Genomic DNA, 15,156 nt, shown 5'->3' with positions numbered 1-15,156 from the left:
AAGGCAGGGAACATATTTAAACATATTTACTGTTCTTACTTTTCAGGAAGAACCAAATTACCTACCATTTCCAAGAACACTGTTTTTTATTTCCTTGGTACCAAATCAATAAAAGTCCTTCCAGCACAGCAGCTGTTGCGTAATGGCCCCAAAGAGTTAATGCACTGCCTAAATTGAACACAGTTCAGTGTCTACACCAAGTGGGCCCTCAAGTAATGTTGATGGACTGGCTTTCTCACAAGCAGTAAAAGCTCAATTTTTAGTCTCCTATGAGACTAGAATCAATAATTTAAAAGCAGTTTGTGTTGAATTCTAGGCTTGTGGCAATACAACAATATGTATAAATATAAGAACTACATTTATATGTTTCCGTTTTAAAAAGCAAAACAAAACATGTTTTTTAGTTAATACTAAGAGATTCCCAATAATTTTGAGTGATAATCTGAATATACAGGACTATCAATTTGGATGGTTCAATATAAATATTCTGATAGTGATACTGGAATGATCATGAAGAATTTGAAGACTCAAATATCTGAGATACAAGCTCGTTGATTAGTAATAAGTTTAAATCGCAGTAATTAACAGTATGTTCCAATTGAACTGTTCTCGCAGATTATCTTTAGTGTACAGATTTGGACTACATTCTACATCATTATACACTATTCTTCAAGAAAGATGGGCAAGTTTCTGAAGATGTGCCATAAGTGGTCATTTAATTTGAAAGCATAACTAACTGCCTCTTTTGCTTCCAGCCATACAACCATGGGGTTGTGTGGTTTTACCCTTTGATCAGGTGACAGCTCAGAAAGCATCCCCTTAGTCAAAGCAGAATCTCAGAGAGTGAGGGATGGGCTGTGAGGAAGCTCAGCAGAGCACTGCTTCTGCGCCCCACGGCCACGCCAGAGCTGTGCTCGACGTCTGAAAAGGTTTGGGCAAATAAACTAAGTACCTAACACCACAAGATGGGGAGCAGAATTAGTTCAGAGAGCAAGGAGTCGGCCAAAAGATCAAAAGAACTGGAGAAAAAGCTTCAGGAAGACGCCGAGCGAGATGCAAGAACTGTAAAGTTGCTGTTATTAGGTAATATTTTTTCCCCTTTTGCTTTCAAAACCCCCATTTTTTTCCAATTATGATATATTTCCTTTTCCCAAATTTTAATTTCAGGTATATTATCTTACGGGGGATTTATTATGAATATGTGCTTGGAAACTTAAGAGTTTATGTGTCCTCTATAAATGTTTACTTTTCTTGTTTAGTATTTAACTTTTTTTTTTTTTGCTTAAGCAGAGAGACAAATATTTATGAGATGATTCCTATTTGACAATAATACAATTTACTATTATTAAAAGAAAACTCATATCCATTTATTATTTTATCCCACCCTAATCATTTTCTGAATATCAGTTATTTAATACCAAAAATAATCCTTTAATTACAAGCTATAAAGTGTTACGTTATTTTGTTTGAACGGAAATATGTTGAGTTGTTTGATACCAAATTTAATATGTTATTTAATTACTTGTGCTGTGAAAACCAATTAGTCTCAAGTTATTTAGAGAGTAATGAATGATAAGTTACTTTATATTAATAACATTGTACCAGCTTTATGAGTACTGCCTGTGAAACTGTTTGTACACTTGTAAAATATTCCATTTAAGGTCTTTTAGGATATTTATATATTGATTCAGGTCAGGAATTATGTACCTTCTATCTTCTTATCCTTTCAAAACTCAGCACAATGTTTTACCACAACTCTAAATTCAACAAATGTTTAAGGAATTGAAGGAAAATCTATATGCTGCACATTTTTCTAAACATTAAAAAAATCGAACATGTAGTGGTCACAGCAAGATAAATATATTTCTGAAATAAAAATCAAGACCTATATAAAGAGATCAGAACAAGAACTTTATCGGTTGTGGGTTCCTCCTGCTTAGTTACACACAAAAGGACTTCACTTTATTTCACAATTGTGTATTGTTCACATGAAATACCCTCAATTTTTTAAGAGCCCCCTTTCCTGTGTCTAGTTCACTCCCCGTGGCAGGAGTGTCTCAGAAACCAACTGTGGGACTCCCAGCACCTGCTCCTCAGATAGAAGAAAATGCTCTCTCCCTTTTATACCCAAGTTCTGTGGCTCTCACCTGCCCACAGCACTAGCAAGTAACCAGCTAGGGGTGCGTAACTCAGAAAGACATTGGGGCCAGCTCTTATGAAAGCACTGAATATATTTTCCCTCATACTTCAGAGCATTCTGTGAGGCTTTGATCAAGAGTAAAAGTAATGTGGACATAGAAAAAGCAAATAAAAGCTGAGAGGAAAGCCAAGCACTCCTACAAATGCATTCAGTGTCCCTCTTGTACTAAGAAAACAGTGGTGTAAGAGTAATGAGAAAATAGATTTTAAAATCCCTATGTTTGAATAACATTTCAAAAGACTAGACCTATTCTCAATACACCAGTTACTTTTAGATTAGAGTGGTTGGGTTAGATCAAGAAGAGAGGGTAACTTAAAGTACCAGAAATATAAAAAGAATCATCAGTAGCACTATTTTATCTTTTACTTTTCCTGGACAGTCACGGTTTCACAAATTCAGTTCCAAAGTTACCATACAATATGCTTGGATTTATCTGGTTCTGACATTATATGCACTGAACTTATTTATAAAAGTAAATCAAATTCTCAAGTCTTCCTCTTCCAGTGTATTCCAAATATTTGTCTAAGCTTTCCCGTCTGGACTCTGAGTTCTACGTATGATTGTTCAATTGTCAAGTTTGAAACAACAAAGTCTTGTAAAAACTCTGTTTCAATCCTCATTTTTTACTTGAACTCATTCTCCAAACGGTAATTTTTTATATGCAATGTGGCCTCATGAAGACATCACGCGTTCAGTGGAACTAACCTAAACTTTCCCATTCTCCTACCCTCAAATCCCCTCACGAATGAAATCTATTTAACCTCTCCCATCATTGAAACAACGATTCCTATTCACGAGAGCAGTCTAAACAACAGTTTTTATGTTTATCAATGCGTGTATGTCATGTGGGACTGACCAGTTAGGCCTTGGCTAGTGATCAGATCTTCATTCTAACTCAATTTTTTGAAAAGATCCAAATGGAAAAATATTATTGAGAGAACTCATGCTTTATGCGGATCCTCTTATCTAATAAATTCTAGGTGCTTAAACTCATAACATAGGTTACCAAATTTAACATGTGCTGTATAGTAGATGTCCCATTTGGTATTCTTATGGGACACAAGACTTCGCTGAAGTTAAAGAGCTAGCTAATTGCTGTTTTTCAAATAAGGGTCACCTTGCAGACAGGTTCCCTCTTTATTATGCCTTTCAGACACGTAGTAAAATTACAGAAGAGAGACCACATCTTTTTCGTTAGCAAAAAGCAGGCTTCTGGGAAACACTGGCGATGACTCAGACATTCCTGGCACATTTGAAAATTGCTATCAGAACAATGTCATGTGCTTTAAAAAAAAAAAAAAAAAAAAAAAAAAAACCCTGTAAAGATGCCGCAGAACGAGTACATTTTAATAAGAAGAACAAATTCTAATGAATAACATGTTCTCTTTTGGAGAATTCCTAAGTTAGTTATTTTTTAAAGACTTGATTTATAAATGTTTGATTAAACTTTATTTCTCTTCAGAAGAAATGCCTGTCATTTAATTGCAGAATCAGTGTGGATCGTTTCCATTCTTTCTATGTCTCTGCTTCTTTCTATTTTACACTAATTTCTTTTGTACTTTTGTAGACTCAGCGCTTAATGGCAAGTATAAGGAAAAATTAGCTTGTTTTCTCCATATTTGAAACACTGTCACATTCATTCTACAATTTTCAGTTATGATATTATAATTGGCTTTTAGCCAGTGATTTCCAGCACTACCCAGGACTGGTCTTCATTAATTTTCCTTTAGATCTAAACCCCCTATTCTTTATTTTTCTGTGTGCTATACTATAAATGTCACATAACTTTTTAATGGTGCCATTTGAGCTTTCTTGTTTTCAAATATTATTGCAATTATCCGACTCTTAGAAATGTGAACTTGAACATCCGAAGATACAAAACATCTACTTTAAATATGCTTATATTTTCTTAGGTAATCAACATTTTCAAATTTTTCAAATGGTCCCACTTATTCAACAAATGGATATTTTGGAAAGTGTATCATTTTTCCAGTATGACAGTGGGGGAATTATAATAATTCTGACACTAAAAGCTTATTACAGGGACGCCTGGGTAGCGCAGTCATTAAGCAGTCTGCCTTCGGCTCAGGGCGTGATCCCGGTGTTCCGGGATCGAGCCCCACATCGGGCTCCTCTGCTGGGAGCCTGCTTCTTCCTCTCCCACTCTCCCTGCTTGTGTTCCCTCTCTCACTGGCTGTCTCTCTCTGTCAAATAAATAAATAAATAATCTTTAAAAAATAAAAATAAAAATAATAAAAGCTTATTACAAAATAATTGTTAAAATCTGCAAAGAATTGACTAAATAGGTTTATCAACCTGGCAGAGTGGAGAGAATATAATTCAAAACAAGTAGAGTACAATGTGTTTTTAAGTCATCTGAGATTTTTAAAAAATTGATTTAATGCTTTCATTATGTTATGCTTTTTTCACATCTCTGAGTTACCTCGGGCTAGCCACATAACCTCAGAGAAATGGTACGTGTCAAAGTATTTTATAAACTGTAAAAATCCAGACAAATGTGACTTCTTTTTGCAAAAACTGAAATAAATTGAATGTCATTAAATGTATACAATTTTTCTTCCTTTGGTTTTCCTGTTATGCATACCTAAGAGAAAAGAGGACAGAAACTCAGGTCAAATCGAAGTTCTTATTTTTATTCTTTTTTTTTTCTTAAGTAGGTCTTTATTTTTATTTTTTAAAAGTATCTCTAAATGAGTGGGAAAGTATGTGGGAGACTGGAGGTGTTCCTGAGTCACTGGCTAGATTATAAGTTCAAGTGTAAGAAATTCTATTCTGAATTTGCATTACACCAAGAGTTAATGCCTGACCATGGATGTGATCAAACAAAGAGATCCCCTAGAATAATTATTTTAGGATTAACCAATGAATTTCTTTCTGATCACTAGTGATAAGTGAACAACATGTAGGACATATTCCTAAATAATGTTTTCAATTTTTTGTTTTATGTATTCAAATTAAAGCCATCCCTCCCTTGCTCTAATAACGTACTTTTAAAATATTATAAAATAATTTTATGTTACTAAAGATATCCAATCTTATGAATACACAAATGTATTTAATGCAAAAGTTTAAAATTGCTTTTCAGTAAAGAGAAAACAGGTGGAAGAAGTCTACTTGGCGAATTTCAAATTTTCTCCAAAATACAAGGAACTATTTGCACCATAACAATTTGAAAGTTCCAAAGCAAAGCCAAATATTTATAATGTTGTATTTATTTACCAAGAATGGCAGATGTCAGTATCAAATAGCTCTGTATAATGTCCCCTTTTCCAACAGGCAAAAAGCACTTAGACAAATGTTTTGCATATATTTGGTTGGTTAAGTTAATCTATCTTAAATAAGCAGCACACCTCATACACAGACTCAAGCCTCTCACAGAAAAGATGCAAACTGTCTTTTAAGACATTCCATATTTAGCAAAATGACAGTATTTGCTAATGAGATTAAATACTCTGGAAAAGACTCTTGTTAACTCTAATTTAACAGAATCTCTCTAGTAGTATCACAGAACTTTTTTGTATTCACGTTTTTTCATGGAAACTCAGAACTATTGATTCAAGAGCAAGCGATACTGTCTACCTTTATATAAACACCATGAGCAGCCAACGAAGTTACTCACCCCTCCAAACCCTCCAAACCATTAGAGAGGTAGGAGGGTAGTGAACAGTTGAGAGCATAATGATCTGATAGATTTCACATAAAATATACCTCCAGATAAGATTTTAGACTCAAACTCAGAATCCACCTGCTTATCTAAGTTTTCTCCAAGTACTGATGTGTAAATACGCCAGTGTAGATTTGAACCTACAGAAGGATTGATTCATGTGAAACTGAGGAGGAGACCCACCAAGATGTGGAAAAACGCCCATCCTGATGCTTTAAAGCAGGTGTCACAGCCCTCACTCCTGCCTCAGTATTTTATATCCAAATAGAATGAATGTGCGACTTAGAATTGTTCCTTTTTTAAGATACCTGAAAGTTTCAGTCTCTGACCAGCATTTTATACTCTCTCGTTCTTTTCGAAACTTGCTGAGTTAATTCTTCGATTTCATATACCTTCCTGACCCCTCCAATTGCAATCAGCTATTTTCACTGTATTCCTCTGACAATTCCGAAATACCCTGTCCCTTTAATCTGCTGCCTTGAGATTCATAACCTCAACCCAAGCTAATTCCTCAAAATTCTCCACTCACCATTGTTCTAATACACTAGAGCCAAACAATATCCACCAAAATGATGCTATTCAACATCTTTTCAGCCCTTAGGGATGATCTAACCCTGACCCCCAGGCATACTCCAATTTCCTTCATTTCCAGGTGTTGTAGAATGAAATGGTATCATTTTCTGTTTCCTGGCTGACAAATTTCTCCTTTTAACTTTAGCTGGGCCAATAATTATTTTACTGAGTCCTAGTTTTCTACTAGAATCATCCAAAGGGCAGCTGTTTCTGTATTCCCAATATCACTTTCATCTAGAACTCCTCCCCTCTGCCTCGCCCAAGATGAGCACCATGTACCAGATAGGGATCAATCACCATCTCCAAATCTCACTGAAATATTCCATTTTCAGTTTAAAGCTAATTTCCGCTGCTGTGTTATAAATTTTATCCTCTTCCATATCTTAAGCATTTTGCTTAATGAATTATTTTTTTCCTTTTTTTTTTTTTTAAACCAATAGAAGTTTATTAAGTGAATTTTCAGATTTTTTCTCTACTGGCTCCTTCCTCTTGGAACATAGAGATATTTCTCTCCATTAGCCTAAAAACCATTCGTTGACTTCATAATCTCCTTGAATTGACCTTACATAGGTATCTTTTTTTTTTTTTACGTTTTTGTATTCAAATACTTTTTTTTTTTTTTAAGATTTTATTATTTATTCAACAGAGATAGAGACAGCCAGCGAGAGAGGGAACACAAGCAGGGGGAGTGGGAGAGGAAGAAGCAGGCTCATAGCAGAAGAGCCTGATGTGGGGCTCGATCCCATAACGCCGGATCACGCCCTGAGCCGAAGGCAGACGCTCAACCGCTGTGCCACCCAGGCGCCCCTCAAATACTTCTCACGGTGTTTGCTCACCACTTGTTTTCTTATCCTCCACATTCTCTTTGGTTAATTGCAATCTACCTGTGTATCTTCCTCTCTACTAAAACATTCTCTCTCATAGAGCCCTGATAAGCCCCAATTCACAGACCTCAGTAACTTTGCCTCTCTTGTCCTTCTTCATCCTGTAACACCGCAGTAGCCTCTGGTGTTTTATACCCCTCACTGCTCCCTTTATTGAAACTTGCTGCTTCTCGTTGTTCTTAAGTGGCTTCACCAATCAAGATTTGTCCTTGGATCCTGTGTTTTGCAATCTGTCCTGTCTCTTGGGGACCTCACACCAGAACTTAATCTCTTCTGGAAGAACAACACTAATATCCTTCCTTTTGCCCATGTCTTGATCCATATTTGTAAAATTCCTGTTATTTATCAGTGAATTGATTGCACCTTAGGAGACCTCAAAATTATTTTTCAGGTTTATCTTGCTGCCTATTTATCCTTAAGCTTTGTATTTTATGAGGGTCCCCATTATATTAACTCTGTATTTCAACCTTCTTTAACTCCTTTGTGATCATTCTTTGCCCACTGCCCAAGGGCAACCTTGTGGCAAAGTTGAGTTTTATCTCTCTCTCTGATAAAATGGATCTCATTTCTCCACTGCTTGCTATTGTTTTCAATCTATGAAAACATCCCTATGAAATAAATATTATTTTCATTATACAGATAAGAATCTTAAATAAGAAATTAAGAAGATAATTCAGTTTCTAAGATTACAAATTTGTTTACAAGAAAACAAAGCCTTTTGTTTTTATCGTGTCCGTTCTAAATTTTTATCTGCCTTCTAAGGTGTATGGAAACAAACATGTCAGGCTTTGTTCTTCATTGAATTCCCATGGCTTAGCACGGAATGCATGCATGCATGATGTATGTATGGAAGAATGACAGAATCGGAACCTAAAATATTTCTGTAAGCTGTTCATAGTGTCTACAGTATACACATACATTTGGTATGTGGAAACAGAGCTCGAAAAAAGCCGTATGTCTTCCCATAAAGAGCTTGTTTAATTCAGTTGGAAGATATTGATAGGTTTTCAGAATGTGAGAATGATAATATTTGGATTTGGGGGGGGGGGTGTCAAAAATCATCCTGGCTATACTATGAGACAAAGATTTTATAAGAATGGTTGAGGTAGGTGGGCCAACTAGGAAACTGTCACTACTATGCAAATACTTGATGAGATTGTAAAGTAAGGTAGAAATTACAAGGTTGGAAGTAAGATTTGAGGGACATCCAGAGACAAGGTCAACAGAACTTGGTAGCTGACTGATATGGGTTTTAAGTGAGAGGAATGATTACAGGTGGAGTTGAATACGGTGATTATTTGATTCATCGGTATGCGAAAGGCAAGACAAAGTTTAGGTTGGGGAAAATATGAAAGGAGAAATGATTTAGGACATTCAAATGGTGATGTTTATAGCACAACCAAGTGGAGATATCTATTAAATAGATGAGTATATGAGTCTGGAAATTAAGAGGGACAACTCCAGTGAGCACTAGAGATTTGATACACGCAATCCTCTGTTTTTCTTTGTCCAATCATCCAATGTCTATAAAATAACCATGTAATTAACCAAGGCCTTTTTTTTGAAAATTATAAAAAAGATGCATAGATGCCTGTTCCACAATTGATGAACACTTAGACAAATCTATCTATCATCTATGTTTCTAATGAAAATGGGCTTCTTTGGGGAAAACCACATAATTCTGTATTCTAGTTTCTTCCTTTTTCAGCCTAAAATGCATAGTAATAAGATAAGAAAGATGACATATTTTTAAAATACTTCTCAAAATCCAAAATGGCTCATAAACAAGTATAAAATCTGGAAGAGTGTTTAAATAAAATCTCATTAGAAAAGATAGTATGTAGCCCCAATATTTCTGACAACTGAAACATGCTTGGTTTGCCTGATAAGGTATTTTACGGATCTGTGATGCTTATTAGTATTCTATCACAGAAATAGGTACTCAGAGATACTAATAGTCATAGAAATATATTTGACACCATAAGTGTACTGATGTGATGTACAAAAAAAACCCAGTATTATTTACATCATATTTACACTAAAATATTTCTGTCGAATCTAACCAGATAAATATGGAATACTGGACATTATATAAAAAGTTACCTTAGACTTTACAAAACTGCTAATGTCATGAAAACAAAATAAAAACAATATGAAAATGGAAATACTCTAAGTTAAACAAATTTAAATAGAATAATAACCAGAGGGAATATATAAACCTTAACTGGATCGTGGATCCAAGAAATATAAAAGGTATGAAAAACATTTTTGGAACAATCAGATAAACTTGAATATAGAATATATATTAGATCACATTTTGGAGTCATAAATTTTCTCAAGCATGAAACTAGTATTGCGATTTTTATAGGAAAAAAAAGACCTTATTCTTATGCATTCAGAAGTATTTATGGGTAAAGTGCTGTTTTCAAAGGTTCAGCAAAACAAAGCATATTTTATATATATATATGTAAATACATATATATTACTATATATGAAAGGAAGAAAACATGAAAAAATAATAATTGGTAAAGGGTATAAAATATAGGTTTTGGGGGAGTGGAGGGAAGATGGCAGAGTAGTAGGAGGACGCTCAGCTTGCCTCGTTCAGAGATAATGGCTACATACATGCAACTAACGCTGACAATGAATGACCTGAAGCCTGGCTGAACAGACCTTTCACAGTTAATTGTTGAGAGGAGTCCCCGTAGAAAAGAGCAGGAGGGGGTGGAGAGGCAGTTGTGAACCAAACCCCCGGTGAGACTAACCACAAACAGGAGGTTTGCACCACAAGTGCAGCAAAGCAAGCGGATTAAATTCCACCCCGGGCACCCCAGGAACTGGGGACGCACACTGGGAGGACAAATTTCCATAAGGTCTGGCTTTGAAAACCAGTGGGGCTTAAATCTGAGAGGTTTTACAATCAGTGGGTTTTAACTCGACTACTTTAAAAATCAGCTGGCTGAACTCTAGGAGAGTCAGAAGGCAATAGGAAACAGAGTCCCTGCCCTTAAAGAGAGGCCCTCCAACCACACTGTGCAAGCAGCCCCAGCAGGGACTGGCACCGTTCCAAAATGATTCCTGTCTTGGGAAGAAGGGAAGATAACCCCCTACACCAGCACACCCACAAATCCTGCATCCCAGCTTCACAGCTGCCGCACAGGGAGCAAGCCCTGCTGCTGGGTGCGTCTGCACCCAAGCCATTGCAGCTGGCTAGGCAGGAAAGAAGTGCAACTCAGTGATGACAGTAGGGCACATGCAGCCACACAGGAGACACCTCTGGATCATCTGTTTCTGGTGACCAGGGGGGGCACTGTGCTACAGGGCACCACAGGACCTCTTCTACACAGGGCCACTATTTCATAGACCAGGAAATGTTGCAGATCACCTTATTGCACAGAAGCAAACATAGAGTTAGACAAAATGAGACAGAGGAATATGTCTCAAATGAAAGAATAAGACAAAATCACAGCAAAAAAAGCTAACTGAAACAAAGATAAACAGTATGTCTGGTAGAGAATTCAAAGTAATTGTCCTAAGGATACTCAATGGACTTGAGAAGAGTGGATAAACTCAGTGAGAGCTTTCACAAAGATACAAAATTTTATAAAAAGAATCAGTCAGAGATGAAGCACTCAATAATGAAAATTTTAAAAATACTCCAGAGGGAATCAATAGCAGATTAGAGGATGCAGAATAAATCAGCAATGTGGAAGAGAGTAATGAACAGCAAAAAGAATCAAAAATGGGAATTGGTTAAGGGAACTCAGTGACATCATCAAGAGTAATCATGTCTGGGGGAGGAAACAAACATTCAGAACCAGGAATCACAGAAAGTCCTTAACAAGATTAACCCAAGGAGGTCCATGTCAAGACACATAATAATTAAAATAGCAAAAAGTAATGCTAAAGAGAGAATTTTAAAAGCAGCTAGAAAAAAAGAAAACCATCATATACAGGGCAACCCCATAAGGCTCTTGGCAGATTTTTCAGCAGAAACATTGGAGACCAGAAGAGAGAGGCATGATATATTCCAAGAAAGGTAAAAACCTGCCACCAAGAATACTATACCCAGCAAGGTTATCATTTGGAATAGAAGGAGAGATACAAAGCTTCCCAGATGAACAAAGTTGAGGAGTTCATCGCCACTAAATCAGCTTTACAAGTAATGTTAAAGGAAATTCTTTGAGTGGAAAGAAAAGATCAAACTAGATAAAAATTATGAAAGAAAAAGATTTCACAGGTAAAAGTAAATACAGAGTAAAGGTAATGAATTACTCACTTATAAAGCCAGTGTGAAGGTTAAAACATAAAAGCAGTAAAATCAATTATATCTACAAAAAATAAGGGATAAAGAAAAGATATAAAGTATAACTTTATATACATAAAACATCAACGGGGAGGGAAAATTTCGTGTTTTTAGAATGCGTTTGAACTTAATGACTATTAGCTTAATACAGGCTGCTCTACATGTGAGATCTTATATATGAACCTAAAGGTAATCATAAATCAAAAACCTGTAACAGATACACAAAAAATAAAGAAAAAGGAATTCAAACATAACATTTAAAGAAAGCCATCAAATCACAAGGGAAGAGGGCAAGAGAAGAAAGGAACAGAGAACTACAAAAACAACCAGAAAACAATTAACAAAATGGCAATAAGTACATACCAACCAATAATTACTTTAAATGTAAATGGACTAAATGCTCCAGTCAAAAGATAGGGTGACCAAATGGATTAAAAAAACAAACAAAAGTCTGTGACCTGATGCCTTCAAAAGTAAATCCTACCAAACACTGCCTGAATACCTATTCTTCTCAAGCTAGTCCAAAAAATAGAAGAGGAAGGAAAACTTCCAAATGCCTTCTGTGAGACCAGCATACTGTAATACCAAAACCAAAGACACCACACACAAAAAGAAAAGAAAAGAAAAGAAAAGAAAAGAAAAGAAAAGAAAAGAAAGAAACAAAAGAAACAAACAAACAAAAAAACACTACAGGCCACTATCTCTGATGAACCATACCTAAAAAAATCCTTAAATTGAATTCAACGATACATTAAAACAATCATTCACCACAATCAAGTGGAATTTATTCCAGGGAGGCAAAGGTGGTTCAATATTCACAAAATCATTGTGATATATCACATTAATAAGGGAAAGGATAAAAAACATATGATCATCTGAAAAAGCTTTTGACAAAATATAATATCCATTCATGATAAGAACTTTTAACAAAGTGGGTCTACACGAAATATACTAATGGTGAATAACTAAAAACTTTTCCTCTAAGATCAAGAACAAGATGAAGATATCCACTTCACAACTTTTATTCAACACAGTACTGGAAGTTCTGGGCACAGCAATCAGACAAGAAAAAGAAATAAAATTGGTAAGGAAGAAGTAAAACTCACTATTTGCAGATGACATGTTACGATATGTAGAAACACCCAAAGATTCCACCAAAAATATTACTAGAATTGGTAAATGAATTCAGTAAATTTGCAGGATAAAAAATAAATATACATAATCAGTTTCATTTCTATACACTAACAATCAAGTAGCAGAGAAATTAAAAAAAAAAAAAGCCCCATTTATAACTGCCCCCAAAAGAATAAAATAGCTAGGAATAAGTTTCACCAAGGCAGTGAAAGACCTGTACTCTGAAAACTAAATGATATTGAAGAAAGAAACTGAAGACAGCACAAACCTATGGAAAGCCATACCATGCTCATGCACTGAAAGAATTAATGCCATTAAAATGCCTATACTACCCAAAGCAATCTACAGATTCAATACAATTTCTAGCAGAATACCAGTAGTATTTTTCACAGAACTAGAATAAATTATCCTAAAATTTATATGAAATCACAGACTCTGAATAATGAAAGCTATTTTGAGAAAGAACAAAGCTGGAGGCATCACAATCACAGATTTCATCATATACTATAGAGCTTTAGTATTCAAAATAGTATGGTACTGGCACAAAATAGACAAATAGATCAATGGAACAGGATAGAGAGCCAAGAAATAAATGCACACCTACATGATCAATTAATCTATGACTAAGGAGGTGAGAATATACAATGGGGAAAAGACAGCTTTTTCAATAAATGGTGCTGGGGAAAGTAGAGAGTTACATACAAAAGAATGAAACTAGACCACTTTCTTATTACACCATATACAAAAATAAACTCAAAATGAATTAAAGACTAAATGGGAGACCTGAAACCATAAAACTCCTGGAAAAAACATAGGCAATGATCTCTTAGATATTGCTCTTGGCAATTTATTTATGGAAATGTCTCCTCAGGTAAGGGAAACAAAAGCAAAACTAAGCAACTGGGACTACAACAAAATAAAAAACATACACACACACACACACACACACACACACACACACGCGCACGCACAGCAAAGGAAACCATCAACAAAAAAAGACAACCTAGTGAATGAGAGAAGATATTTGCAGATGTTATTTCTGATAAGGGGTTAATATGCAAAATATATAAAGACCTTATATAGCTCAATACCAATTCATCATCATCATCCAATTAAAAAATGGACAGAGAACCTGAATAGATGTTTTTCCCAAGACCTACAGATGGCTAACAGACACATTAAAAGATGCTCAACATCACTAATCATCATTAGCGATGCAAATCAAGACCATGGGATGTAGGGAAATGCAAACCAAAAGCATGGTGACCTATCACCTCGCACCAGTCAGAAACGCTAGTATCAAAAAAGACAAGAAATAACCAGTGTTGGCAAGGATGTGAAGAAGGGAACCTTCATGCACTATTGGTGAGAATGGAAATTGGTGCAGCCACTATGGAAGACAGCTTGGAGTTTCCTCAAAAAATTAAAAATAGAAATATTGTATGATCCAGTAATTTCACTGCTGGATATTTACCCAAAGAAAATGAAAACACTAATTTGAAAAGACATATGCACCCGTCTATTTATTGCAACATTATTTACAATAGGCAATATATAAAAGCCATCCAAGTTGTCTATCAATTGGTAAATGGACCAAGAAGATGCGATAAATACAATGGACTCTTACTTGACCATAAAAAAGAGTGAAATCTTGCCACCTGCAACATGAATGGACCTAGAGGTATCATGCTAAGTGAAACAAGTCAGAGAAAGATGCATACCATATGATTTCACTATGTGGAATCTAAAAAACAAAACAAACGAACAAAAACCAAACAGACTCTTAAATACAGAGAAATGGTTGTTGCCAGAGAAGCAGTGGATTGGGAGGATGGACAGAACAATGAAGAGGATTACAAACTTCCAGTTACAAAATAAATAAGTCACAGAGATGAAAAGTACAGCATAGGGCATATAGGGAATATAGTCAATACTACTGTAATAACATTGTATGGTGACAGATGGTGATTACACCTATTTTGATGAGCATTTATTATATACTCAATATATGCCATTGAATAATGTACAGAATTGTTGAATCAATAGGTTGTATACCTCAAACTAATATAACATTGTGTGTTAATTATACTTCAATTTAAAAAATAAAATAGAGGTTTCCAATGTACTCTTTTCTCAAACAACTGCAATTCCCAGATTATTAGAATTAAATATCTGGGAAAAACAAGTGTACACTGAGATACTATTTATTATCTGGCAAAAGAAAATATACAAATTTATCTACAAATTCAGTCTGACTTTACAAGTAAATCCTACCAGATATCTCATGAACAAATCATTTAAAAATTACATAAAGAAAGAAATACTTCTTAACATGTGTTATTTGATAACCTTGAAAACAAAATTTAACAGACAG

At 35.2% G+C, this 15,156-nt stretch overlaps 1 protein-coding gene across 1 annotated transcript in view; it reads left to right on the top strand.

Moving 5' to 3' along the window:
* Positions 1-965: 965 nt before the first annotated feature.
* The window catches only part of GNAT3 (G protein subunit alpha transducin 3), a 55,494-nt gene continuing 41,303 nt past the window's right edge, over positions 966-15,156 (top strand). Inside the window, exon 1 of the mRNA XM_026504549.4 lies at positions 966-1,083. Within this exon, the coding sequence (XP_026360334.1) occupies positions 966-1,083 (118 nt within the window). The remainder of the gene's footprint in view (positions 1,084-15,156) is intronic.

The sequence above is a fragment of the Ursus arctos genome, unplaced genomic scaffold (assembly GCF_023065955.2).
Source record: "Ursus arctos isolate Adak ecotype North America unplaced genomic scaffold, UrsArc2.0 scaffold_3, whole genome shotgun sequence".
NCBI classification, from domain to species: domain Eukaryota; kingdom Metazoa; phylum Chordata; class Mammalia; order Carnivora; family Ursidae; genus Ursus; species Ursus arctos.
This window is presented reverse-complemented; position numbering and strand designations above follow the sequence as displayed.